Raw genomic sequence first — 25178 nt, 5'->3', positions numbered from 1 at the left:
CCACAAACATTTTGTCCCCTCTAAGCTACTTTTCACATCCCCAAAGCAATCATGTGGAAAGAACCAGGTTACCTAAAACTAAATCTCTACCAAAGAAGGGACTGTAATACTTGGTCTTACTCTGGGCTCTTAAATAAGTCTCCAAAAACTAAAGACTAGGATGCATGCTAGCATGTTTGATGGAAAGAATGTAAATTTCGAATCAAATGGGCCTGGTATTGAATTATGGCTCAGCTTTTTTTTTTTTTTCTGAGACGGAGTTTCTCTCTTGTTGCCCAGGCTGCAGTGCAATGGCGCAATCTCGGCTCACTGCAACCCCCGCCTCCTGGATTCAGGCGATTTTCCTGCCTCAGCCTCCCAAGTAGCTGGGATTACAGGCATGTGCCACCATACCCGGCTAATTTTGTATTTTTAGTAGAGACGGGGTTTCAATATGTTGGTCAGGCTGGTCTCGAACTCCTGACCTCAGGTGATCCACCCACCTCGACCTCCCAAAATGCAGGGATTACAGGCATGAGCCACCACGTCCGGCCATGGCTCAGCTTTTTTTTAGCTTTTTATCACCCTGAGCCTCAGTTTCCTTATCTGTAATAAAAAGAAATAGCTTGCAGAATTTTTGTAAAGTGTGAAAATGAGAAAAACGGGTGGCAGCAAAATATTCCACAAGGCTTCAAGATCTGATGATCCTCCTCACTCAACTGACTTGAGAATCTCATTTCACACATCTCAAAAAATAGGTTTATTTGTTCTTTCTTTTTTGAGACAGGGTCTCGCTCAGTTACCCAGGCTGGAGTGCAGTAGTGCAATCACAGCTCACTGCAGCCTCCATCTCCTGGGCTCAAGTGATCCTCCCTCCTTAGCCACCCAAATAGCTGGTACTACAGGCACATGCCACCATGCCTAATTTCTAAATTTGTTGTACAGACAGGGTTTCCTTATGTTACCCAGGCTGGTCTCAAGCAATCCTCCTCCCTTGACCTCCCAAAGTGCTGAGATTACAGGCACGAGCCACCTGGCTGAGCAATAAGTTCCTTTTTAAGGCAAAGAAGATCAAATTCATTCTGTCAGTAAGATTATAAAATAAGTAAGATGGTCATTAACCCTTTACCTTATTAAGCTGAAATAAGTCCAAGATCTTCCTCTCCACATGTGGAATTTTCAGAGTACTTCCCTGTAATTCCCAGTACTTTGCAATCTGGTCCAAGAAATTCAATTTTACACGAGTTTGGGCCTAAAAGACAAAGAATTGAGTTTTCATCTCATTTAGCTTATTTTAAAGCTCCTATTACCTGCCCATGTGATATTTTATATTTTCTTTCACAGAATATTTAATACCACTTTAAAAAAATTTTTTTTAATTTAATGCTCTTTCAGCAAAATCATATACCACTTTCTACATTCAATGAGAAACAGCCAAAAATACACAAAATAAAGCTGGTAAAATAATTATACATGGCCGGCCGGACATGGTGGCTCACGTCTGTAATCCCAGCACTTTGGGAGGCCGAGGCGAGCAAATCACAAGGTCAGGAGTTCGAGACCAGCCTGGCCAACATGATGAAACCCCCATCTCTATTAACAAAAAACAGCCGAGTGTGGTGGCGCATGCCTGTAATCCCAGCTACTCAGGAGGCTGAGGCAGGAGAATTGCTTGAACTCAGGAGACAGAGGTTGCAGTAAGCTGAGATCACACCACTGTACTCCAGCCTGGATGAGACAATAAGACTCCGTCTCAAAATAATAATAATAATTATACAGCTGGGTGCGGTGGCTCATGGCTGTAATCCCAGCACTTTGGGAGGCCGAGACGGGTGAATCACGAGGTCAGGAGTTCAAGACCAGCCTGGGTGACATGCTGAAACCCCGTCTCTACTAAAAATACAAAAGATTAGCTGGGTGTAGTGGCAGGCGCCTGTAATCCCAGCTACTCAGGAGGCTGAGGCAGGAGAATCACTTGAACCTGGGAGGCGGAGGTTGCAGTGAGCCAAGATCACGCCACTGCACTCCAGCTCAGGTGACAGTGCGAGACTCTGTCTCAATAAAAAAGAAAAATAAAAAAATAATAATTATACATGGTCGGGTGTGGTAGCTCACACCTGTAATCCCAGCACTTTGGGAGGCCAAAATGGCCAGATCACTTGAGGCCAGGAGTTTGAGACCAGCCTGGCCAACGTGGTGAAACCCCATCTCTACTAAAAATGCAAAAATTAGCCGGACGTGGTGATGCACGTCTGTAATCCCAACTACTCAGGAGGCCGAGGCAGGAGAATCACTTGAACCTAAGAGGCAGAGGTTGCAGTGAGCTGAGATTGTGCCACTGCACTCCAGCCTTGGCGACAGAACAAGACTCTGTCTCAAAAAAAAAGTGTGTATACACACACACACACATATTAACTCAACAAAAATTTAATTCAGGCTGGGCATGGTGGCTCATGCCTGTAATCCCAACACTTTGGGAGGCTGAGGTGGGCGGATCACTTGAGGTCAGGATTTCAAGACCAGCCTAGCCAAAATGGTGAAACCCTATCTCTACTAAAAATACCAAAATTAGCCGAGCTTGGTGGCACACACCTGTAATCCCAACTACTTGGGAGGCTGAGGCAGGAGAATCACTTGAACCCAGGAGGCAGAGGTTGCAGTGAACCAGGATCATGCTGCTGCACTCCAGCCTGGGCGACAGAGCGGGACTCCATAACAAAAAAAGTAAAAATTTTAATTGACTTTTAAAAAAAATTTAATTCAGCCCCTACCACGTGACAGACAAGGAATTAAACACTCAGTAAACCTTCCTGTGATGTAAGTAGGCACTCTAAAAGGAACTTCAGTAGTACTGTAGGCACAATTCCATATTATTGTTTAAAATTATGTGGCAAGTAAATAAGCTTTTATATGCCCAGGTTTGGGAGGCAGAGGCAGGAGGATCGCTTGCGCCCAGGAGTTTGAGACCAGCCTGGGCAACATAGGGGGACCTCATCCCTACAAAAAATATACAATTCTGTGTGTATCTTCACATATGTAAATATAATATATATATATATATGATACAGGGTCTCTTGCTCTGTTGCCCAGGCTATATATATATATATAGATATGTATATATATATATTATAAATATGATACAGGGTCTCTTGCTCTGTTGCCCAGGCTGGAGTGCAGAGTGCAGTGGCACAACCACGGCTCACTATAGTCTTGACCTCCCAGGCTGAAGCAATCCACCCACCTCAGCCTCCCGAGTAGCTGGAACTACAGGCACACACCATCACACCTGGCTAATTTTTTAAATTATGTTTTAGCAGAGACAGGGTCTCGCTATGTTGCCCAGGCCAACCCTCCTGCCCCAGCCTCCCAAAGTGCCGAGATTACAAGGGTGAGCCACCATGCCTAGCCAATTCGGTATTTTAAAGATCTGTTCTCTACAGAAAGAAATGTTCTTATTTGCTCAAATACAAATCTAAAAACAGATTTACAATGGTGATTCTACAACAATTTTAATATATTGTAATAATTTCAAAGACGGTCCCCCTGGAATACAGGCAAACAGAACAATAGTGAAGACATTACCTCCAATTCATTCAGTCTCTGGATACGTGGCGTAAAATGAAGTTTATCAACATCACATGCAAATGGTGGCTGCCAATCCTAGGAGAAAGCAAAGGCTCTTACTAGAATAACTTATAAGCATTTGACATTTAAAAATTTGTTTTAAAATTAAAACCCAGGTTAGGTAATTCTTATTCTAACCAATCAAACAAAATAGAACACAGAGTAGTGGTTTCTCAACCTTTTGTCCATGAGAGCAGCAAAATATGTATGAACACCCTTTCCCAAATAAATGATATATCACATATACACCTCTCCCCACAAACCTTCCCACTGAGCAATGTCACTGAGCCTGTTAAAAAAAAAAAAACACTCATTTAGGCAAAAGACAATTTGACTTCTGTATTACCATAGAAGTATCTCATTTTTTATATAACAGCTATATGTCTATAACTTTAAAAAACACATTTAACCTTCCAGTCACATTAATTTTTTTAATTTTTTTTTTTTTTGAGATAAGGTCTCACTCTGTTGCCCAGGCTTAAGTGCAGTGACGTGATCACAGCTCATGGAAACCTCTGCCTCCTGAGCTCCAGCAATCTTCCACCTCAGCCTCCCAAGTATCTGGGACCACAGGTGAACACCACCACACTCAGCTAATTTTTTAAGGTTTTTGTTAGAGACGAGGTGTAGGTACACGTATTGCCCAGATCAGTCTCTAACTCTACGGCTCCAATGATCCTCCCACCTTGGCCTCCCAAAGTGCTGAGATTACAAGTGTGAGCCACTGAGCCTGGCCCACATTAACTTTTCTTCTTAAATTGAGGGTAAATTCTACAGTGGTGTCAGGGGGAGAAAAACTGACATCCAAATCCAATTTTAAAAGTCATCCTTGGCCGGGCAAGGTGGCTCAACCTGTAATCCTAGCACTTTGGGAGGCTGAGGCGGGTGAATCACCTGAGTTCAGCAGTTCAAGACCGGCCTGACCAACACAGTGAAACCCTGTCTCTACTAAAAATACAAAAATTAGCCGGGTGGGGTGGCAGGCGCCTGTAGTCCCAGCTACTCAGGAGGCTGAGACAGGAGAATTGCTTGAACACAAGAGGCAGGAGGTTGCAGTGAGCCGAGATCGTGCCATTGCACTCCAACCTGGGCAACAGAGCAAGACTTTGTCTCAAAAAAAAAACAAAAATTGTCCTTAATATGTATACTCATATAGACAACGGTTCTCTAGAGAATTTTCCTATCATGGAAGAACTGCCATCATGAGGAAGTAATCAGACAATTAAAAAAATATATATATACACACACACACACACACACATATATGAATTGTTACCTACAGAGGGAGAAAACTGGAAATGAATGTCCACAACAAGAGAACAGCTAAAGGTATAAAAATGTGTTAATAGGTTTCAGTCTGGGATAATGAAAGGGTCTGGAGGTAGCCAATGGTGATGGTTGTACAGCAATGTAAATGTACGCTATGCCACTGAATTGTATCCTTAAAAATGTTTACAAAGGCAAAAATTTAATGTTATGTACATTTTAATATTTTAATACAATGAAAAAAGCAAAAAAGGAAAAATGTACCCTGTAGTATAGATCTTTTATTTATTTATTTATTTACTTATTTATTCATTTTTTGGAGACAGAGTTTCGCTCTGTCACCCAGGCTGGAGCACAATGACGTGACCTCAGCTCACTGCAGCCTCCGCCTCCCGGGTTCAAGCAATTCTCCTGCCTCAGCCTCCAGAGTAGCTGGGATTACAGGCACGCGCCACCACGCCCAGCTAATCTTGTATTTTTAGTTGAGACGGGGTTTCACCATGTTGGTCAGGCTGGTCTCAAACTCCTGACCTCAGATGATCCGCCCGCCTTGGCCTCCCAAAGTGCTGGGATTACAGGCGTGAGCCACTGCACCCAGCCTAGATCTCTATTTACTAATGTGGAAAGATTTTCCCTATATATGGTCGGGGGAATGAAACAGCCTTTACAGTAGAAAAATAAAACACTGGCCAGGCGCGGTGGCTCACGCCTGTAATCCCAGCACTTTGGGAGGCCGAGGCGGGCGGATCACGAGGTCAAGAGATCGAGACCATCCTGGCTAACACGGTGAAACCCCGTCTCTACTAAAAAATACAAAAAAATTAGCCGGGCGAGGTGGCGGGCGCCTGTAGTCCCAGCTACGCGGGAGGCTGAGGCAGGAGAATGGCGTCAACCCCGGGGGACAGAGCCTGCAGTGAGCCGAGATCGCGCCACTGCACTCCAGCCTGGGTGAAAGAGCGAGACTCCTTCTCAAAAAAAAAAAAAGGAAAAAGAAAACACTGGAAAGCTATCTAGAGCAAAAAGGCTCACAATGGTGGCTGTCCTTAGTGGTAGGGTTATAGGTAATTTTACATCCTTGTTTGTTTTAAATATAATCCAAAATACCTTAAATATTTATTAAATAATAAATGTATTATTTCAGATTGTGTGAATATATTAATGAGGAAATTCACAGCCTTTAAACTCAATTTTATACCAAGTTTATCCTAAGAAAACAATTCAACCCGCCAGGCACAGTGGCTTACGCCTGTAATCACATCACTTTGGGAGGATCACGAGGTCAGGAGATCAAGATCATCCTGGCTAACACAAAAAATTAGCGGGGCATGGTGGCACGCAGCTGTAGTCCCAGCTACTCAGAAGGCTGAGGCAGGAGAATGGCGTGAACCCGGGAGGCGGAGTTTGCAGTGAGCTGAGATCGCGCCACTGCACTCCAGCCTGGGTGACAGAGCAAGACTCTGTTTCAAAAAAAAAAAAAAAAAAGAAAGAAAAAAGAAAACAATTCAACCAGAGTTGAATGGCCAGGCACACTGGCTCACGCCAGTAATCCCAGCACTCTGGGAGTCCGAGGCAAGCAGATCACCTGAGGTCAGGAGACCAGCCTGGCCAACATGGCAAAACCCTGTTTCTACTAAAAATACAAAAAAAATTAGCCGGGTGTGGTGACGCACGCCTGTAGTCCCAGCTACTCAGGAGTCTGAGGCAGGAGAATCGCTTGAACCCAGGAGGTGGAGGTCGCAGTGAGCCGAGATCATGCCTTCACTGAGTAAAAAACTGGAACAAAAACATGTATTAGGTTGGTGCAAATGTAATTGCAGCTTTTGCCATTACTAAAAAAAAAATATATATATATATATATGTGTGGCAAAAGCTGTAATTTTGCCATTACCTACACACACATGGCAAAAACCACAATTACATTTGCACCAACCTAATAACATTGCGTTGAATTTCACATATGCAGATTTTAAATAATATCACAATAATAAGGAGAAAAGAGGCTTTTTTAACATTTCAAATTTGTGCTGCTGGAACTTATCATTATAGATTGCTTTCAGTTTAGAATAAAAATGACGGCCAGGCACAGTGGCTCATGCCTATAATCTCAGCACTTTGGGCGGCAGCAGCAGGAGGATCACTTGAAGCTAGCAGTTTAAGACCAGTCTCTACCCCTGTCTCTACCAAAAAATGTAAAAATTAGGCATAGTGGTGCAAACCTGTAGTCCTACCTACTCAGGAGGCAAAGGCAGGAGGATGACTTAAGCCCAGGGGTTCAAGTTTACAGTGAGCTATGATTGTGCCACTGCACTCCTGCTTGGGCAACAGAGCACGAACCTAGCTCTAAAATAAATACATAAATGAAATTTTGTTTTGTTTTAGTGATAACAAAGACTTCAGTAAAAATGCCCGCCGGTGATGCATGATAAAATGTTAAGCTAAAAAGCAAAGGTAATTATGGGTAAGGTCTTCAAGTGTTTAACATAGTTGTATTGCCTTTTTATGGTTAATGTTTTAAATGTCAGTTAAAAAATACTATACTTTAGCCCGGGCACGGTGGCTCACGCTTGTAATCCCAGCACTTTGGGAGGCCGAGGCGGGCGGATCATGAGGTCAGGAGATCGAGACCACGGTGAAACCCCGTCTCTACTAAAAATACAAAAAATTAGCCAGGCACGGTGGCGGGCGCCTGTAGTCCCAGCTACTTGGAGAGGCTGAGGCAGGAGAATGGCGTGAACCCGGGAGGCAGAGCTTGCAGTGAGCCGAGATCGCGCCACTGCACTCCAGCCTGGGTGACAGAGCAAGACTCCGTCTCAAAAAAAAAAAAAAAAAAAAAGAAATACTATACTTTGTTAAAGTTAAAAAATTACCTCCATCCCAAGTGAAAAAGATTAAAGTCTGATTTATTTTTGTTTAGCTCAATAACTAAAAGCTAAAGTAATGTGTTTAATTTGTACAGAACACATCCTAGCAAAAGAAAATCACACTGCTTCTTGATATTCTATGGTAGGCTAACAGGAAGCCTTTATATTGCTCAGAGCTTTGCTCCTAGTGTGTTATAAAAGCTGTTGGTTTTCAGAAATGAATTGATCTGGTTAAGGTGAGATCAAAAGCATATCAAAAATAATGTGTCAGAATATAGAAGTAAATGTTCAAATATTTAGTCTTAACATACTTTCAAAATGGCCTGAAAATTTTAACAACTAAGACTTAATGTTATTCCCTGATTGATCAGATAATATGCCTTCTAATCCCAAAACACAATTATAAAGATATTAATTTGATGTTCTCAAAAGCCTGTATATTAAAGTTTTACAAATTAAAATGAGCTTCTATGTATGAATATATACACAGTATGCTTATTTTAGCCTAAAGCTAAAATGAATCCCGAAAATGATTCATCAAATGGAAATTAGTACATATCTGCCGATAAGGATGCTCATACCGTGGGTATAATATGTTTAAAACTAAAGAAATAGTTTGAGAAGATCATTTTTGCATGAAAAATGGATCACTACAAACTCTGTCATCTCTTCTGGTTGTAAAGAATGAGAGAAGAGATAAATGTCATTCAGTTTTGGGACATTCACTGTCAGCTGCAAAACTAGACTCCAATAAAAAAATTAATTTGTAATGTTCACTATCATACGGAACTAAGATACCTTTGGCAAAGTCTGGCCTCAATGGGACATGAATTTTTTTTTCTTTTCATTTTAAGTAGAGATGAGGTCTCGCTGTGTTGCCCAGGCTGGTCTGGAACTCCTGGGCTCAAGCAATCCTCACACCTAGGCCTCCCAAAGTGCCAGGATTACAGGTGTGAGGCATGGCAGAAGCCAAGCCATGACTTTTTTTTTTTTTTTTTTTTTTTTGAGACGGAGTCTTGCTCTGTCACCCAGGCTGGAGTGCAGTGGCGCAATCTCGGCTCACTGCAAGCTCCGCCTCCCGGGTTCACGCCATTCTCCTGCCTCAGCCTCTCCGAGTAGCTGGGACTACAGGCGCCCGCCACCACGCCCGGCTAATTTTTTGTCTTTTTAGTAGAGACGGGGTTTCACCATGGTCTCGATCTCCTGACCTCGTGATCCGCCCGCCTCGGCCTCCCAAAGTGCTGGGATTACAAGCGTGAGCCACCGCGCCCAGCCAAGCCATGACTTTTAAATGGGGGGTAGGGGAAGCCATTATGAAAGGTAAATATAAGAGATCATAATAAAGCTTCTCAGGTGAAAATTTTGAAAAATAATCCTCAAATTATGTAGCCAAATAAACAATCCAAATCCCCACTGAGGAACATTGTGATAATGTTTAACTTGATGCTTAAGTGTCTAAAAGGAATATAATATAAGCTGGCCAAAAAGTAAAACTTGTACTCCCTACCAATAAAATTGATCATAAATCACTTTTTTCTAACATAAAACAGCCTTTTCATACTAACTAGATGTAATAAGAATTTGTAGATTACATGCAGTTCCATATAAATTCCTCACTGAGATTATTTTAATTTCCTTTACTTTCAAAACTTGAAAGTAAGCCAGGTGTAGTGGGGTTCACACTTTGGGAGGCCAAAAGGGGGAGGACTGCTTGAGCCTGGGAGCTCAAGACCAACCTGGGGGCTGGGAGTGATGGCTCACGCCTGTAAGCGCAGCACTTTCAGAGGCCAAGGCAGGCTGATCACCTGAGGTCAGAAGTTTGAATCCAGCCTGGCCAACATGGCGAAATCCCATCTCTAATAAAAATACAAAAATTAGCTGGACGTGGTGGCACATGCCTAATAAAATACCTCTCTCATTCTTTATAACCAGCTACTCAGGAGGCTGAGACAGGAGATTCACTTGAACCCAGGAGGCGGAGGTGGCAGTGAGTGAAGATTGTGCCACTGCACTCCAGCCTGTGTGACAGAGCAAGACTCTGTCTGACAAGAGAAAAGAGAAGAGACCAGCCCAGACTCGGAAACATATTGAGGCTCTGTCTCTACAAAAAAAAAAAAATTAAGTTAGCCAGGCATGGATGGTGGCATGCACCTGTAGTCCCAGCTAATCAGGAGGCTGAGGTGGGAGGATTAATTGAATCCAGGAGGTCAAGCCTGTAGTGAGCCATGATCATGCTACTGCACTCCAGCCTGAGCAACAGAGCAAGACTGTCTCAAAAAAACAAACAAAGAAACTTGAAAATGGTTTTATTTTAACCCTTACAAGATAAAGTACAAGAACCGTATTATTTAAAAGTTCAGGCCGGCTGCTCACGACTGTAATCCCAGCACTTCGGGAGGCCAAGGCAGGCGGATCATGAGGTCAGGAGATCGAGACCATCCTGGCTAACACCGTGAAACCCCGTCTCTACTAAAAAAAAAAAACACAAAAAATTAGCCAGGCGTGGTTGCGGGCGCCTGTAGTCCCAGCTACTCGGGAGACTGAGGTAGGAAAATGGTGTGAACCTGGGAGGCAGAGCTTGCAGTGAGCCAAGATCACACCACTGCACTCCAGACTGGGGACAGAGCGAGACTCCGTCTCAAAAAAAAAAAAAAAAAAAAAAAAAGATAAGTTCAATTAGTTTCTTTAGGACTCAAAAATGTATTCCTTAGGAAGGCAATTAAGTAGAAAGTTGAAGCTTCAAAATCCTCAGAGGCCTGAGAAACATCAGGTAAACATTTTCCTCAGTGCCAGCATTAACTTAACAACAACTAAAAGCAGATTTAACTGAGAGAAGTGTTTAAAAAGTAAAATCAACCACTGTGAGAACAACTTTCAAAAGATGCTGAAGATTTTTCCAAAAAATGCCAGGAAAATTCACTCTGTAGAGGATCTGCTATTAATATATTAGAATACTGTTTTTATCCTTCTAATTTAATATATTATAATTATTACATAATTATATAAATAATATATCCACATATTTAATATATTAGAATACTGTTTTTATCCTTCTAATTATAGAAAGGCTGTCATTTTGAGATCTGATAATTAGCAAAATGAAAAAGTGTATGCTCTGCAGAGGCTATGAAAGTTGGCTCTAACTCCCTGCAGACAAAACCAACTAGAAATCAGTGTCACAAAAGCACATTCTTGTTAGTTTACCAAGAATAACATCAACTAGCCGGGCGCGGTGGCTCAAGCCTGTAATCCCAGCACTTTGGGAGGCTGAGGCGGGCGGATCACGAGGTCAGGAGATCGAGACCATCCTGGCTAACACGGTGAAACCCCGTCTCTACTAAAAACACAAAAAATTAGCCGGGCGTGTTGGCGGGCGCCTGTATTCCCAGCTACTCGGGAGGCTGAGGCAGGAGAATGGCGTGAACCCAGGAGGTGGAGGTTGCGGTGAGCCGAGATCGCGCCACTGCACTCCAGCCTGGGGGACAGAGAAAGACTCCGTCTCAAAAAAAAAAAAAAAAAAAAAAAAAAAAAAAAAAAAAAAAAAAAAAAACATCAACTAAGGACCAAAGCATTGTTTTAATTGTATATGTTCTATGAAACCCAGTCATCATAGAATAAATGCACTTGCAAGTTAGCAAACCTTTCAGGTGAGGATGACAAAATTTAACTTTAATATAAAGATCAGAATAACAGATACATGAAACATAAAAGACCACTTTCTCATCAAGTGAATGGTTTTAGGTCAGTAATATGCCCTTAAAACACCTGCACAAATGCAAAAGGTAGAACCAGGTCTATCACGACCATTATAAACTCCTATAAAAGACAAGCAGAGTTAACTATTTATGAGCCCCTGATAGAGTCTAATCGCCACTCACTGATAGGTGTCTATCAGAAAAGTTTTGTACGACAAAGAATTGCATTCAAGGTCTTCCAAACAGGGCCAGGAGCGGTGGCTCACGCCAGTAATCCTAGCACTTTGGGAGGCCCAGACAGGCCTTGAGGCCAGGAGTTCAAGACCAGCCAGGCCAACGTGGCAAAACCAAGTCTCTACAAAAAAATATAAAAAATGGCCAGGCATTGTGGCGCACACCTGTCATCCTAGCTACTCAGGAGGCTGAGGCATGATAATTGCTTGAACCTGGGAGGCAAAGACTGCACTCCAGCCTAGATGACAAAGTGAGAGCCTGTCTCAAAAAAAAAAAATACAGATTACCTTTTAGGACTATGGTGAGAACTGATTTTACAAATATAAATGTTTTTTCATTAAACTGTAAAGTAAAAGTAACAATTATAATTATGTTAAGTTCTGACCACTGAAATATGAATTTTCCTCTACAAAAAGCACTGCAACCTCAACTTTCAAGGAGCATCTGACCTCTAAACCTTACTTACCTTTAAGGACCCTATCCTTCCAGCCTAACCCTAGTTGGCATGTAATTGTCAACTAGCACATTTTATCATAGACACTTTAACACAGGTTAAAGGCCTACTCTGTATTTCCCCATTTTAACCTCCTCTGTATTTCCCCATTGTTATTTCTCAGATGGTCATTTTTTTTAAAAACACAGTGAGGCCATTTACCTTTACCTTGTACATCAAAATAGATGCCAAAGAGGACAGATTCTCAAGTCACACTGCCTGGGTTCAAATCCTGGTACTACTGTGTGGCTTTGTACTAGGTTAAGTTCCTTGTGACTTACGTACGTGAATAAAGGGATAATTGTGAGGGTTAAGTAAAATAATACAGGTAGAACCCTTAGACAATATTTACTTAACTTTATTTAAGTAAATGGTCAAAAAATGTTAGTTTTGGGAAGGTGTGGTGGCTCACGCCTGTAATCTCAGCACTTTGGGAAGCCAAGGTGGGCAGATCACAAGGTCAAGAATTCGATACCAGCCTGGCCAACATGGCAAAACCCAGTCTCTATTAAAAATACAAAAGTTAGCTAGGTGTGGTGGTACACACCTGTAGTCTCAGCTACTCAGGAGGCAGAGCACAAGAACTGCCTGAACCCAGGAAGCAGATGATGCGGTGAGCAGAGATTGCATCACTGCATTCCAGCCTGGGCAACACAGCAAGACTCCCAATTTAAAAAAAAAAAAAAAAGTGCTGGTTTTTCTTAGGAAAAGATTCATGTTGCAAAGCTTTCGTTTCCAAGTGGCCTAATGCAGGCTTGTTTTTGTTTGTTTTTGTTTCTGTTTTTTAAGAGACAAGGTCATCCAGGCTGGAGTGCAATAGCATAAACTTGGCTCATTATAGCCTTGATCTCCTGGGCTCAAGTGATCCTCCCACCTCAGCCTCCAGACTACCTGGGACTACAGGTGCACACCACCATGGCCAGCTAATTTTTTTTTTTAAGAGACGGGGGGTGGGGGGGTCTCACTATGTTGCACAGGTTGGTCTCAAACTCCTGGCCTCAAGCAATCCTTCCACTTTGGCCTCCCAAAGTGCTAGGATTACAGGTGTGAGCCACCACACCCAATCCAACCTTGCTTTTTAAAATAAGAGCACATATTGTTAGATTTCCATGCTTAAAGAGCTTCTAAGATTTTATTTAGATATACAGTTCAAGGGTAAAGGCAGACAACACACTGAGGGTAGAGGTGCAGGGATGGCAATGGAATTGAACTTGTATACTGTAAAAGTTAACACTGTAGCCAGCAAACCTAGGTATGGTTCCATGATAGAAGTATTTCACATTTATTAGGTTGGTGCAAAAGTAATCACAGTTCTGCCATTAAAACAAAAATGCAAAAATGGCAAAAACCACGATTACTTTTGCACCAACCTAATACCATGCCATTTCCTGTGTGCCCACTATACAAAAAACTTCTTGACTGCATGTTCTCTTATTAGGGCAAAAGCTAAGCAACAGAATAGATTTAAAATAATTTTAATACAAATGTAAGGCTTATTACTGAAGTTTTAGAAAATACACATATTGGCCAGGCGTGGTGGCTCACACCTGTAATCCCAGCACTTTGGGAGGTTGAGGTGGGTGGATCACCTGAGGTCAGGAGTTCAAGACCAGCCTGACCAACATGGAGAAACCCCGTCTCTACTAAATATACAAAAAGCTAAGATCTTAGACCAGCCTGACCAACATGGAGAAACCCCGTCTCTACTAAATATACAAAAAGCTAAGATCTTAGCTTTATTCCTACTGAGTCATGTCTTTGCAGAATCAAGTTTCCGTTGTTTTTTTTTTGTTTTCTTTTTGAGACAGGATTTTGCTCTGTCCCTAGGCTGGAATGCAGTGGCACAATCATAGCTCACTGCAGCCTCAAACTCCCGGGCTCATGCAATTCTCCCACCTCAGTCTCCTGAGTATACATGCATGCCACCACGTCAGGCTAATTTTTTAAAGAAATTTTTTGAAGAGTCAGAGTCTTGCTATGTTGACTAAGTTGGTCTCAAACTTTTGGGCTCAAGGGATACTCCAACCTTTGGCCTCCCAAAGTGCTGATGTTACAAGTGTGAGCCACCCATCCGACCAAGTTTCCCTTTTTAATACTGCAATAACTCAACGTTTTGTCCTTAGGAGTCCTTTAAAATCTTAAAATTTGAGGACCTCAAAGAATGTTAATTTACATGGATTGTATCTATAGATTTTTTATCACATTAAAAATTAAAACTGAAACATTTTAAAAATGAATTAATCTCTTTAATCTGTAATGCATTGTATTATTTTGCAAATCTCTTTAATGTCTGGCTTAACATAAATAAACTGGGTTTTAATTTCTTCTCCAGTCAGGTGTGGTATATTGTTTTGGTTAAAAGTATGTGAAGTAGGCTGGGTGCGGTGGCTCACACCTGTAATCCCAGCACTTTGGGAGGCCAAGGCAGGTGGATCACGAGGTCAGTTCGAGACCATCCTGGCCAACGTAGTGAAACCCTGTCTCTACTTAAAAAAATAAATAAATAAATACAAAAAATTAGCTGGGCATGGTGGCGGGCACCTGTAATCCCAGCTACTTGGGAGGCTGAGGCAGAATCGCTTGAACCTGGGAGGTAGAGGCTGCAGTGAGCCAAGATCACACCATTGCACTCCAGCCCGGGCAACAGTGTGAGACTCTGTCTCAAAAAAAAAAAAAGGTATGTGAAGTAAATCTAAATCTGGCCTCTCACAGATATTTAGTTGAAAGGGGAGAGTTTTCTTGGATCCACTGAAAGGGTCTTGGGAACCCTCCAAGGGTTCTCGGCCCACAGCCTGATACAGATTGTATCTGTCCTTCCAAAGAACTCTTTCCATCCAGATTTAAAACACAGCCCCTTCAAGTGTATTCTCCATTCACTAATAGTGATTTATTGACCACCTATTTTTACAATGTTAACATTTTTAGAAAAGTTATACCTGGGTCAACCCAGTCTTCCCTAAAGTCCTATCACCAAAAAGACCCTGAAAATACCAACGCAATCATGTGGACTTTTAATAGTTATTATTAAAAATAAGTACCAAGGAATGAGAACTTGTATTATAATTTTTACAGATAGGCCATGGTGAAAGCTATCAGTTTTAAAGAACTTGTTTCAAAGATTATTTTAGCTTCTGAATATTAAATACTTGGGAATGCAAAGCACTGTTTCTATGGAATATTAGTAAATAAAAATATAGTAGTAATAAAGGGATATACCGTGGTATTTACTTTTTAAGCATTAGTCACATTAAATTTCCTCTTTCACCACTTTTAATAAAACTTGGCAATAATAAGGATCTGTATTTGTAGGTCCTCTAAACAGGAAAGCATTATTTCTTTCATGTCATTCACAGACATTTTAGGATACTTCAATCACTGAATGGGATGAGAAGAAATTTCAGATCCTTCCCCCTACATCAATTATAATTGGTGCACATATTACTTCAGCATGCCTATACCAAGCCATGCTGTAATCAAGTATATATAATTTCACAGTTTTTCCAAGGAAGTTCTTTAGTAACTAGTATTCATTGTGTTTTTTCTTTTTTTGAGACGGAGTCTTGCTCTGTCTCCCAGGCTGGAGTGCACTGGCGCAATCTCGGCTCACTGCAAGCTCCGCCTCCTGGGTTCACGCCATTCTCCTGCCTCAGCCTCTCCAAGTAGCTGGGACTACAGGCGCCCGCCACCACGCCCAGCTAATTTTTTTGTATTTTTAGTAGAGACAGGGTTTCACCGTGGTCTCGATCTCCTGACCTCGTGATCCGCCTGCCTCGGCCTCCCAAAGTGCTGGGATTACAAGCGTGAGCCACCGCGCCCGGCCTCATTGTGTTTTTTCTATACCTAGAATCCAGGGAAGAAAAAATTTCTGGCAGAAAACTGAGGCTGCCAAGGTTAAGAAAGGATTATATACTTTAAAAAGATTCCAAAAATGATCTATCTGTCAGGGGGAAGGGATTTAGGAAAGAGGCTGGACTCTGCCCCCAACCTTGCCTCAGCAACACCCAAACCTATCTGGGCACTAAGGGCAGGGGAAGCTTAAACATCCCACACCCTAACTTTAAGGCCTCATTACATCTGTAAACACACGCCTGGAGATTCAACATCAGGGTCAGGAAATTAACAGAAGTGAGACTAAAAATCAGTCTGAGCCTCAAAAAATACTACAAGATGGCAAAATCTTTGTTGTGTCAATACCCCATCTAAAGATGACACATTTGCAATTGTATTAAAGAAAGAAGGGCCGGGCACAGTGGCTCATCATGTCTGTAAGCCCAGCACTTTGGGAGGCCAAGGCGGGTGGATCACTTGAGGTCAGGAGTTCAAGACCAGCCTGACCAACATGGTGAAACCCCATCTCAACTGAAAATACAAAAACCAGCAGGATGCGGTGGTGGGCGCCTGTAATCCCAGCTACTGGGGAGGCTGAGACACGATAATCACTTGAGCCCAGGAGGCAGAGGTTGCAAAGTGAGCCGAGACAAGTGAACTGAGATGGTGCCACTGAACTCCAGCCTGGGTGACAGAGCAAGACTCCACAGGAAAGGGAAAGCGAAAAGGAAAGAAGAAAGGAAAAGGGGAAAGGAAAGGAAAGGAAAGGAGGAAAGGGAAGGGGAAAGGGGAAAGGAAGAGAAAAAGAGAAAGGGAAGGGAAGAGAAATGGGGGAGGTGAGGGAAAGGGGAAGGGGAGGGAAGGGGAGGGAAGGCAGGGGAGGGGAGGAGAAGGGAAGAGGGGAAGGGGGAGGGGAGAGGGGAGAAGGGATGGGAGGGGGAAGGTAGGGGAGGAGGAAAGGAAGGCAAGGGAGAGGGTAATGGGAAAGTTAAGGAAAGGGGAAGGGAAGGTGAGAGGGAGGGGAGGGGAAGGGGAGGGTAATGAGAAGGTCAGGGGAAGGGAGGGGAACGGGGAGGGTAATGGGAAGGGTAGGGGAAGGGGAAGTGAAGGGGAGGAGAAGGGAGAAGGGAAGGGGAGGGGGAGAGAAAGGGGGAAAGGAAGGGGGAAGGGGAGGGGAGGGGGAGGGGTAATGGAAAGGAAAGGAAAGGAAAGGAATTGAAGACCAGCCTGAGCACCATGGCGGGGCCCTACAAAAAAATTTTTTTTTTAATTAGCTAGGCATGGTAGCATGCACCTGTAGTTCCAGCTACCTGGGAGGCTTAAGACAGAGAGAGCAAGAGAAGCAAGCCTGAACAACACAGTGAGATACCATCTCTACAAAATGTTAAAACATTATCCAGACATATTGGCACGTGCCTGTAGTCCCATCTACTGCAGTGAGCTACAATGGCGCTGCTGCATTCCAGCCTGGGCAACACAAGACCTCATCTCTAAAAAATAATAATAAGGCTGAGTGCAGTGGCTCACGCCTGTAATCCCAGCACTTTGGGAGGCCGAGGTGGGCACATCACTTGAGGTCTGGAGTTCGAGACCAGCGAGGCAGGTGGATCACCTGAGGTCAAGGGTTCAAGACCAGCCTGCCCAACATGGAGAAACGCTGTTTCTACTAAAAATACAAAAAATTAGCTGGGTGTGGTGGCACACACCTATATTCCCAGCTACTCAGGAGGCTGAGGCAGGAGAATCTCAAACTCAGGAGGTGGAGGTTGCGGTAAGCCGAGATCACACCACTGCACCCAAGCCTTGGCAACAAGAGTGAAATTCTGTCTCATAAATGAATGAATGAATGAAAGGTAGGCCAAGTGCAGTGGCTCATGCTTGTAACCCCAGCACTTTGGGAGGCCAACCAAGTGGACTGCTTGAGCCTGGAAGTTTGAGACCAGCCTGGGCAACGTGGCAAAATCTCATCTCTACAAAACATATTTAACACAAAAATTAGGCCAGGCACCATGGCTCACGCCTGTAATCCCAGCACTTTGGGAGGCTGTGGCTCGAGGACTTCGAGATCAGCGTGGTCAACATGGCAAAACCCCGTCTCTACTAAAAATACAAAAATTAGCTGGGCGTGGTGGCACACGCCTGTAATTCCAGCTACTCGGGAGGCTGAGGCAGGAGAATTGCTTGAACCTAGGAGGCAGAGATTGCAGTGAGCTGAGATCGCGCCACTGAACTCCAGCCTGGGTGACAGAGTGAGACTCTGTCTCAAAGAAAAGATAATAATAAATAAATATAAAAATAAAAATAAATAAAAGAGTTGCAAGAACCTACACCCTAGGCCCCTTTTGCCCTTCCACATAGCATTCAAGGCACCATCTTGAAAGTGGAGACCAGGCCAGCACAAGACATCAAACCTGACAGTGCCTTGATCTTAGAGTTCCCAGTCTCTAGTACTGCAAGAAATAAATTTCTATTATTTATAAATTATCCTGTCTCAGATATAGTTATATCAACACAAATGAACTAAGATACTGACCAAGCTTCAAGGCTAGATCTCTTGCTTTAAAGAGATAAGGATGTACTAATAATACATAGGCATGCTCAATTTAGAATGGTAGATAAAAGTATGTCAAAAGATCTTAAAAGAAACTTACCCTATGATATATTTCAGACTATGCAGTGTGACTGTAGTAGCGCTGGTATTATCAAATGCTTTATTTCTTTCAAATTTATTGTCATAGTCCAAAATAAATTTAATTTGAAAGATAACCTGCTTTAGCCTAAAATATGAGGAAGCTGCAGCCTGATAAAACTGGTTTTCTTTTGAATGGCTGCCTGGTATCAATGGGATATACTCTATAAAAACTGTAATTATCTACTTTTCCAGGGTTTTACAGCTGTATCTAGAGTTGAGACTTCAGAAATATCACCATTAAGCCACCTAAGTCTGAAATACTAACAATGAACTTACTATTTTCTCCTTAGCTTCCTAACAACACATTTCCTGGTACCTCCAACCAAATCCTCTTCCTTCCTTGAATATTGTTGTTTTGTAGGAGGATGTCATGACCCTCATTCTCATTCTACACACCTATTTCCTCCCGCAACCCTACTCTAATCCAAGTGAAGCAAAGCCTTCCCAGACAGCTCCCTCTCATCCACCTCCATATCCCCCCAACCTTTAACCACTCGGTATGTAACTTCTATTCCTTGCATACATCATACTTGCTAATCTTTCTCACCAGTCAATTATGAGTTCCTTTATTTATTTATTTATTTATTTTAATTGATTTATTTGAGATGGAGTCTTGCTCTGTCACCCAGGCTGGGGTGCAGTGGCGCGATCTCGGCTCACTGCAAACTCTGCCTCCCAGGTTCAAGCAATTCTTCTGCCTCAGCCTCCTGAGTAGCTGGGACTACAGGCACGTGCCACCATGCCCAGCTAATTTTTATATTCTTAGTAGAGACGGAGCTTCACCATATTGGCCATGCTAGTCTTGAACTACTGACGTCGTCTCAGCCTCCCAAAGTGCTGGGATTACAGGCATGAGCCACCTAGGACTTTAACACAATGCACTTACTGACATATCAATAATAAGTACTGAATTGAGACCACAACCAACTCCAAGGACTCAATTCATTTCTTCATTCAACAGAGTTGATAAAAAGAATTACCCAGTTTTCTGTAGTAGAACTGAGAAATTTCTGATTAATTTGAAGTCAACAGGTAAGATAATTCCTTATACTTTCTTTCTTTTTTATTTTTATTTTGTTTTCTATATTTTGAGGGATTTTGGTGTTTAGATTTTTTTTTTTTTTGAGAATTCCTTATATTAGCTGCCTAAACCTGTCATGAAATTACCTAAACCAGTGGGTCTCAAACCTAGCAGAGCTTCTGGAGGAGCTTTTTAAAATTCAAACACTTAGGCCCACATGAGATTCTAATTCAGTTATTCTGGGATGAACCCCAAAATGACTTTGATGGGAGGCAGAGGTACATTTATATAGGGAGCCCCGAGTCCTAAATACTCTTCCAATGTGAAGCTGAGTGGTCACTGGAGTTGATGAGCCAGGAGTTTACATATAAATGAGCCAACAAACTAACAGTATATGAATGGGCTAAGCTCATAAATACTGGTAAGTAGACAAAACACACAAATCTAAATGGTACTTTGATAACTGTATACATGCAGCTTACTATTGTTATTAATGAATTCAAGTCTGGGTGGCCAGAAGGAAGAGAGAGAAGACCACGGTCAAAAAAAGACTGTAGGCCGGGCGCAGTGGCCCACGCCTGTAATCCCAGCACTTTGGGAGGCTGAGGTGGGTGGATCACAAGGTCAGAAGTTTGAGACCAGCCTGGCCAACATGGTGAAACCCCATCTCTACTAAAAATACAAAAAAAATTAGCCAGGCATGGCGGTGGGTGCCTGTAATCCCAGCTGCTCCGCAGGCTGAGGCAGGAGAATCGCTTGAACCCGGGAGGCAGAGGTTGCAGTGAGCCAAGACCGTGCCATTGCACTCCAACTGCAGCCTGGGCGACACAGCGACACTCCCTCTCAAAAAAGACTGTAAGGGGAGATGAAAGAGAGAAGCAGGCTAATGTCTGGGATCTATGAAGAGAGCCATTATATATTAAATTAGAAGAACACTGAACTTGGGAATAAAGAGCCATGGTTTGCAACATCCAATTTGTCCTTTCAAGGCTGTGTCACCTTAGGCAAGTCACATCTCTCAAGCTCAGTTTGTTTCCTTTTCTATAAAAGGATCTGCCTTAGCGGCAAAAACCAACAAATATGTTGCTTTTGTTTTTGTTTTGCTGAACCTACCAGGATACAAAGTATATAAGCAAAAATAATAGATTCATAATTTCCCATTAATCATCTCATGAAATCACAATTGTATCATTACTATGGTTATATAAGAGGCAATGCAGTGGTTAAGAGCCGTAACTGAGGACCTGCACAGCCTAAGTTCAAATCTGGCTCCACCAGGATTTGGGCAAGATTCCTTCCCTCTTTGGGCCTCGCTATGTAAAGAAGGGCTGATATTTTAAGCTGCCCATTTTATAGACAGGTTAACAGAATAAAGCTCTGAAAATAGTCATGACCCTCCTTAAGGTTAGGAGCTCAAGGATAACATGGAAATAATGGAACACATGCCAGAAACCCAACATTTTGATTCCTACTCTAGTATTCTTTCCACAAAATCTCTATTCTCTTGAAGTTTTCATTTCCTAGCTTACTAATGTTACCCCTCAAAACCAAATTATCTTAGAATCCTAAATCAAATTCTAAACTTTGTTCTTGTCAAAAAAATCTTGATGAGCAACTATATATTATATAAATCAAAAATATATTTTAGAAATGGAAGATGGGGAAAGCCACAAGGTTACCAGAGAAAAACAGTAGTTATAGAGGAACCCAGAATAATGGGCTGCTACCAAGTACAATTTTTAAAAACCCCAAACCCATACTCTACCACAAATCCCTGAAGCCAGCCTCCCACTGGAAAATTTGGTGGCTGTTCTCAATTTGTCCAAAATGCATCATATTGGATGAGAGCCTCTCTGAGACAGGGAAAAGTTTAAAGACCTGGAATTTTACAAAGTGGAGGTAATACTCAAATTTCACTGTATAAACTTCTCTTATATCCACCCCTTTCCCCACTGTCCTATAAATAAAAAGATAACAGAATACAAATCCTAAGGGCTCCTACCTCCCATCTCTTCCAAGTTAAAGCCTGGCAAGGATGAGATATTACCATCTGGTTTAAATATCACCAAATGATGAGTTGGTATAACCACAGAAAATTGGGAGGATCCTGCCTTAAAAGCCTTGTAATTATGTGGGCTTGATAGGGATTTGTTCTTTGTTTCTGGGGTTATGTGATTAGAGTAATATTAAAATGTTTCAGTATCTGTAGCCTGTAGTATGTATGCCCCATAAGAATATGTGCTTAATGAAAAGTTCCAATCAAGTGCTTGAAACACACTAAGTTTAGGCTTTAGTTCTCTGAACATTACAGTTTGGTCAAGCCAGTGAGATGGCAAAAATTAACTCAATAATGCACAAAAATCTGCCTAAGGGCACATAAAGTACATAGCTGGGAAAAGAAATCTTAGCCTAGCTGTCTGCTCCTAACAAAAATACCTAAGCATTTGACAATTTTAAATGGTACATATACCATTGGGGAGTGTCTTAATACATTTAGAAAGCAGTATTAAGTGATGGATTCAAGACCAAAAAATTCACATTAAAGTCACAATAGAAATGTAGTATATGGTAGTCTCCACCCTTATCTGGAGGGATACATTCCAAGACCCCCAGTGGATGCCTGAAACCATGGATAGCAAGTACTAAACCCTATATATACTATGTTTTTTCCTATACATATGTACCTATGATAAAATTTAACTTATAAATTAGGCACAGTAAGAGTTTAACAATAACAATTAAACAATACACTGTAATAAAAGTTACATGGGGCCGGGTGTGGTGGCTCACACCTGTAATCCCAGAACTTTGGAAGGCTGAGGTGGGCAGATCACTTAAGGTCAGGAGTTTGAGACCAGCCTGGCCAACATGGTAAAACCCCCATCTCTACTAAAAATACAAAAATTAGCCGGGCGTGGTAGCAGGTGCCTGTAGTCTCAGCTACTCAAGAGGCTGAGGCATGAGAATCGCTTGAGCTCGGGAGGCGGAAATTGCAGTGAGCCAAGATCACACTACTGCACTCCAGCCTGCGGGACAGAGTGAGACTCTGTCTCCAAAAAATAAATAATAAAAAAAAAATAAAAGTTACATGAATGTAGTCTCTCTTTCTCTCAAAATATCTTATTGTACTGTCCTTATTTTTGGACAGCGGTTAACAAATTCTTTTTTTTTTTTTTTTTTTTTTTTTGAGACGGAGTCTTTCTCTGTCTCCTACGCTGGAGTGCAGTGGCGCGATCTCGGCTCACCGCAACCTCCACCTCCTGGGTTCACACCATTCTCCTGCCTCAGCCTCCCAAGTAGCTGGGACTACAGGCACCCGCCAACACGCCCGGCTAATTTTTTGTATTTTTAGTAGAGACGAGGTTTCACCGTGTTAGCCAAGATGGTCTCGATCTCCTGACCTCGTGATCCGCCCGCCTCGGCCTCCCAAAGCGCTGGGATTACAGGCTTGAGCCACCGCGCCCGGCCACGGTTAACAAATTCTATCCGTGGTTTTCCTTTCTGCAGATAAGAGGAGACTACTAGAGGCTGGGCGCAGTGGCTCACACCTGCAATCTCAGCACTTTCGGAGGCTGAAGCAGACAGATCATCTGAGGTCAGGAGTTTGAGACCAGCCTGGCTAACATAGTGAAACCCCATCTCTATTAAAAATACAAAAATTAGTGGTGGGCCTTCCTTCCTTCCCTCCCTCCTTCCTTCCTTCGCTTCCTTCCTTCCTTTGCTTCCTTTGTTTCCCTCTGTGGCCCAGGCTGGAATCTAGTCGGCTGGCTGCAGACCCCCTGCCTCAGGCTCCCGTGATTCTCTTGCCTCGGCCTGCGGGCTGCCTGGGATTGCCGGCGCGCGCCACCACCGCTACCTGCTTTTTCTCCTTTGGCTGGAGGCGCGGTTTCTCCATGTTGGCCAGGCTGGTCTCCAGCTCCTGACCCCGAGTGCTCTGCCCGCCTCCGCCTCCCGAGGTGCTGGGACTGCAGACGGAGTCTCGCTCACTTGGTGCTCGGTGTTGCCCGGGCTGGAGTGCGGTGGCGTGGTCTTGGCTCGCTGCAGCCTCCACCTCCCAGCCGCCTGCCTTGGCCTCCCAGGGTGCTGGGATTGCAGCCTCTGCCCGGCCACTGCCCCGTCTGGGAGGTGGGGAGTGTCTCTGCCTGGCCGCCCATCGATGTGAGGAGCGCCTCTGCCCGGCCGCCCCGTCTGGGAGGTGAGAAGCACCTCTGCCCAGCCGCCACCCCGTCTAGGAAGTGAGGAGCGTCTCTGCCTGGCTGCCCATCGTCTGGGATGTGAGGAGCGCCTCTGCCCGGCCGCCCATCGTCTGGGATGTGAGGAGCACCTCTGCGCAGCCGCCACCCCGTCTGGGAAGTAAGGAGCGCCTCTGCCCGGCCGCCCCGTCTGGGAAGTGAGGAGCGCCTCTGCCTGGCCGCCCATTGTCTGGGATGTGAGGAGCGTCTCTGCCCGGCCGCCCCTTCCGGGAAGTGAGGAGCCCCTCTGCCCGGCCACCACCCCGTCTAGGAAGTGAGAAGCGCCTCTGCCCAGCCGCCCCCTCTGGGATATGGGGAGCGCCTCTGCCCGGCCGCCCCGTCTAGGAGGTCTACCACGGAGGCCAGAAACAATGTGGGGGCTGGACATGGTGGCTCACGCCTGTAGTCCCAGCACTCTGGGAGGCCAAGGCGGGTTGATCGCTTGAGGCTAGGAGTTCGAGACCAGCCTGGCCAACCTGGCGAAACATATGAAAAATACAACAGACAAACCAACCAACCAACCCAGAGACAACAAAACAGGTCTACCCTGGAGTCATACGCTAATTTTTTCTATTTTCCTCCCTTTCTGATCCTTTATCCCACTTTCTTTTTCTTCCTCTTTCTTCTCTCTCTTCTTTGTCAAATAGAGGATTGAGTTATTATCATTGATCCATACAAAGTCCTTCTCTCATTTATTTTCTTTAATTCCCACTCCCCATTTCTATTCCCCGTCTTCCCATGTGCAACCTTCCTAATGTTTGATACGCATCTTTTTGTTTGTATGTATTTTTAGAAAATGTTTATTGTTTTGTGTGCAAAAAAAATTAGTGGTGGCACGTCCCTGTAATCCTACCTACTCAGGAGGCTGAGGCAGGAGAATCGCTTGAACTCAGAGGCAGAGGTTGCAGTGAGCTGATATCGCACCACTGCACTCGAACCTAGGCAACAGAGCAAGACTCTATCTCAAAAAAAGAGGGGACTACTCTCTACATGGGTCTACCTAAGAGGCAATGTTATGAGGTCCAATAAGAGAAGATATATTTGAATAAAAAACTGGGAAATTTAAGTTTATATGATTACATAAGGGTCCTAATTAGCTTTTTTTAAAAAAATAAGATTGTCTAATTGTTGGTAAATAATAAAATATAGGGAGTAAAATACAGGGAGTCAATCTTGGTGCAAGGTGAGGCCACAGAGCTGGAATGGACCTGACCAGCCTCGCACTGTACAAGCACCAATCTAGAGCTAGGACT

The 25178-nt window shown here is 43.4% G+C and overlaps 1 protein-coding gene across 5 annotated transcripts in view; it reads right to left on the bottom strand.

The window, feature by feature from the left end:
• The window catches only part of KDM5B (lysine demethylase 5B), an 83272-nt gene that overhangs the window by 45283 nt on the left and 12811 nt on the right, over positions 1 to 25178 (bottom strand). For all 5 annotated transcript variants that reach the window (XM_032136940.2, XM_032136941.2, XM_058430518.1 and 2 more), the window contains exons 2-3: positions 3562 to 3639; positions 1109 to 1231 (exon numbers count right to left, since the gene is read on the bottom strand). In XM_032136940.2, the coding sequence (XP_031992831.1) occupies positions 1109 to 1231; positions 3562 to 3639 (201 nt within the window). The remainder of the gene's footprint in view (positions 1 to 1108; positions 1232 to 3561; positions 3640 to 25178) is intronic.

This window comes from Hylobates moloch, unplaced genomic scaffold (assembly GCF_009828535.3).
Source record: "Hylobates moloch isolate HMO894 unplaced genomic scaffold, HMol_V3 SCAFFOLD_18, whole genome shotgun sequence".
Classification (NCBI taxonomy): Eukaryota; Metazoa; Chordata; class Mammalia; order Primates; family Hylobatidae; genus Hylobates; species Hylobates moloch.
This window is presented reverse-complemented; position numbering and strand designations above follow the sequence as displayed.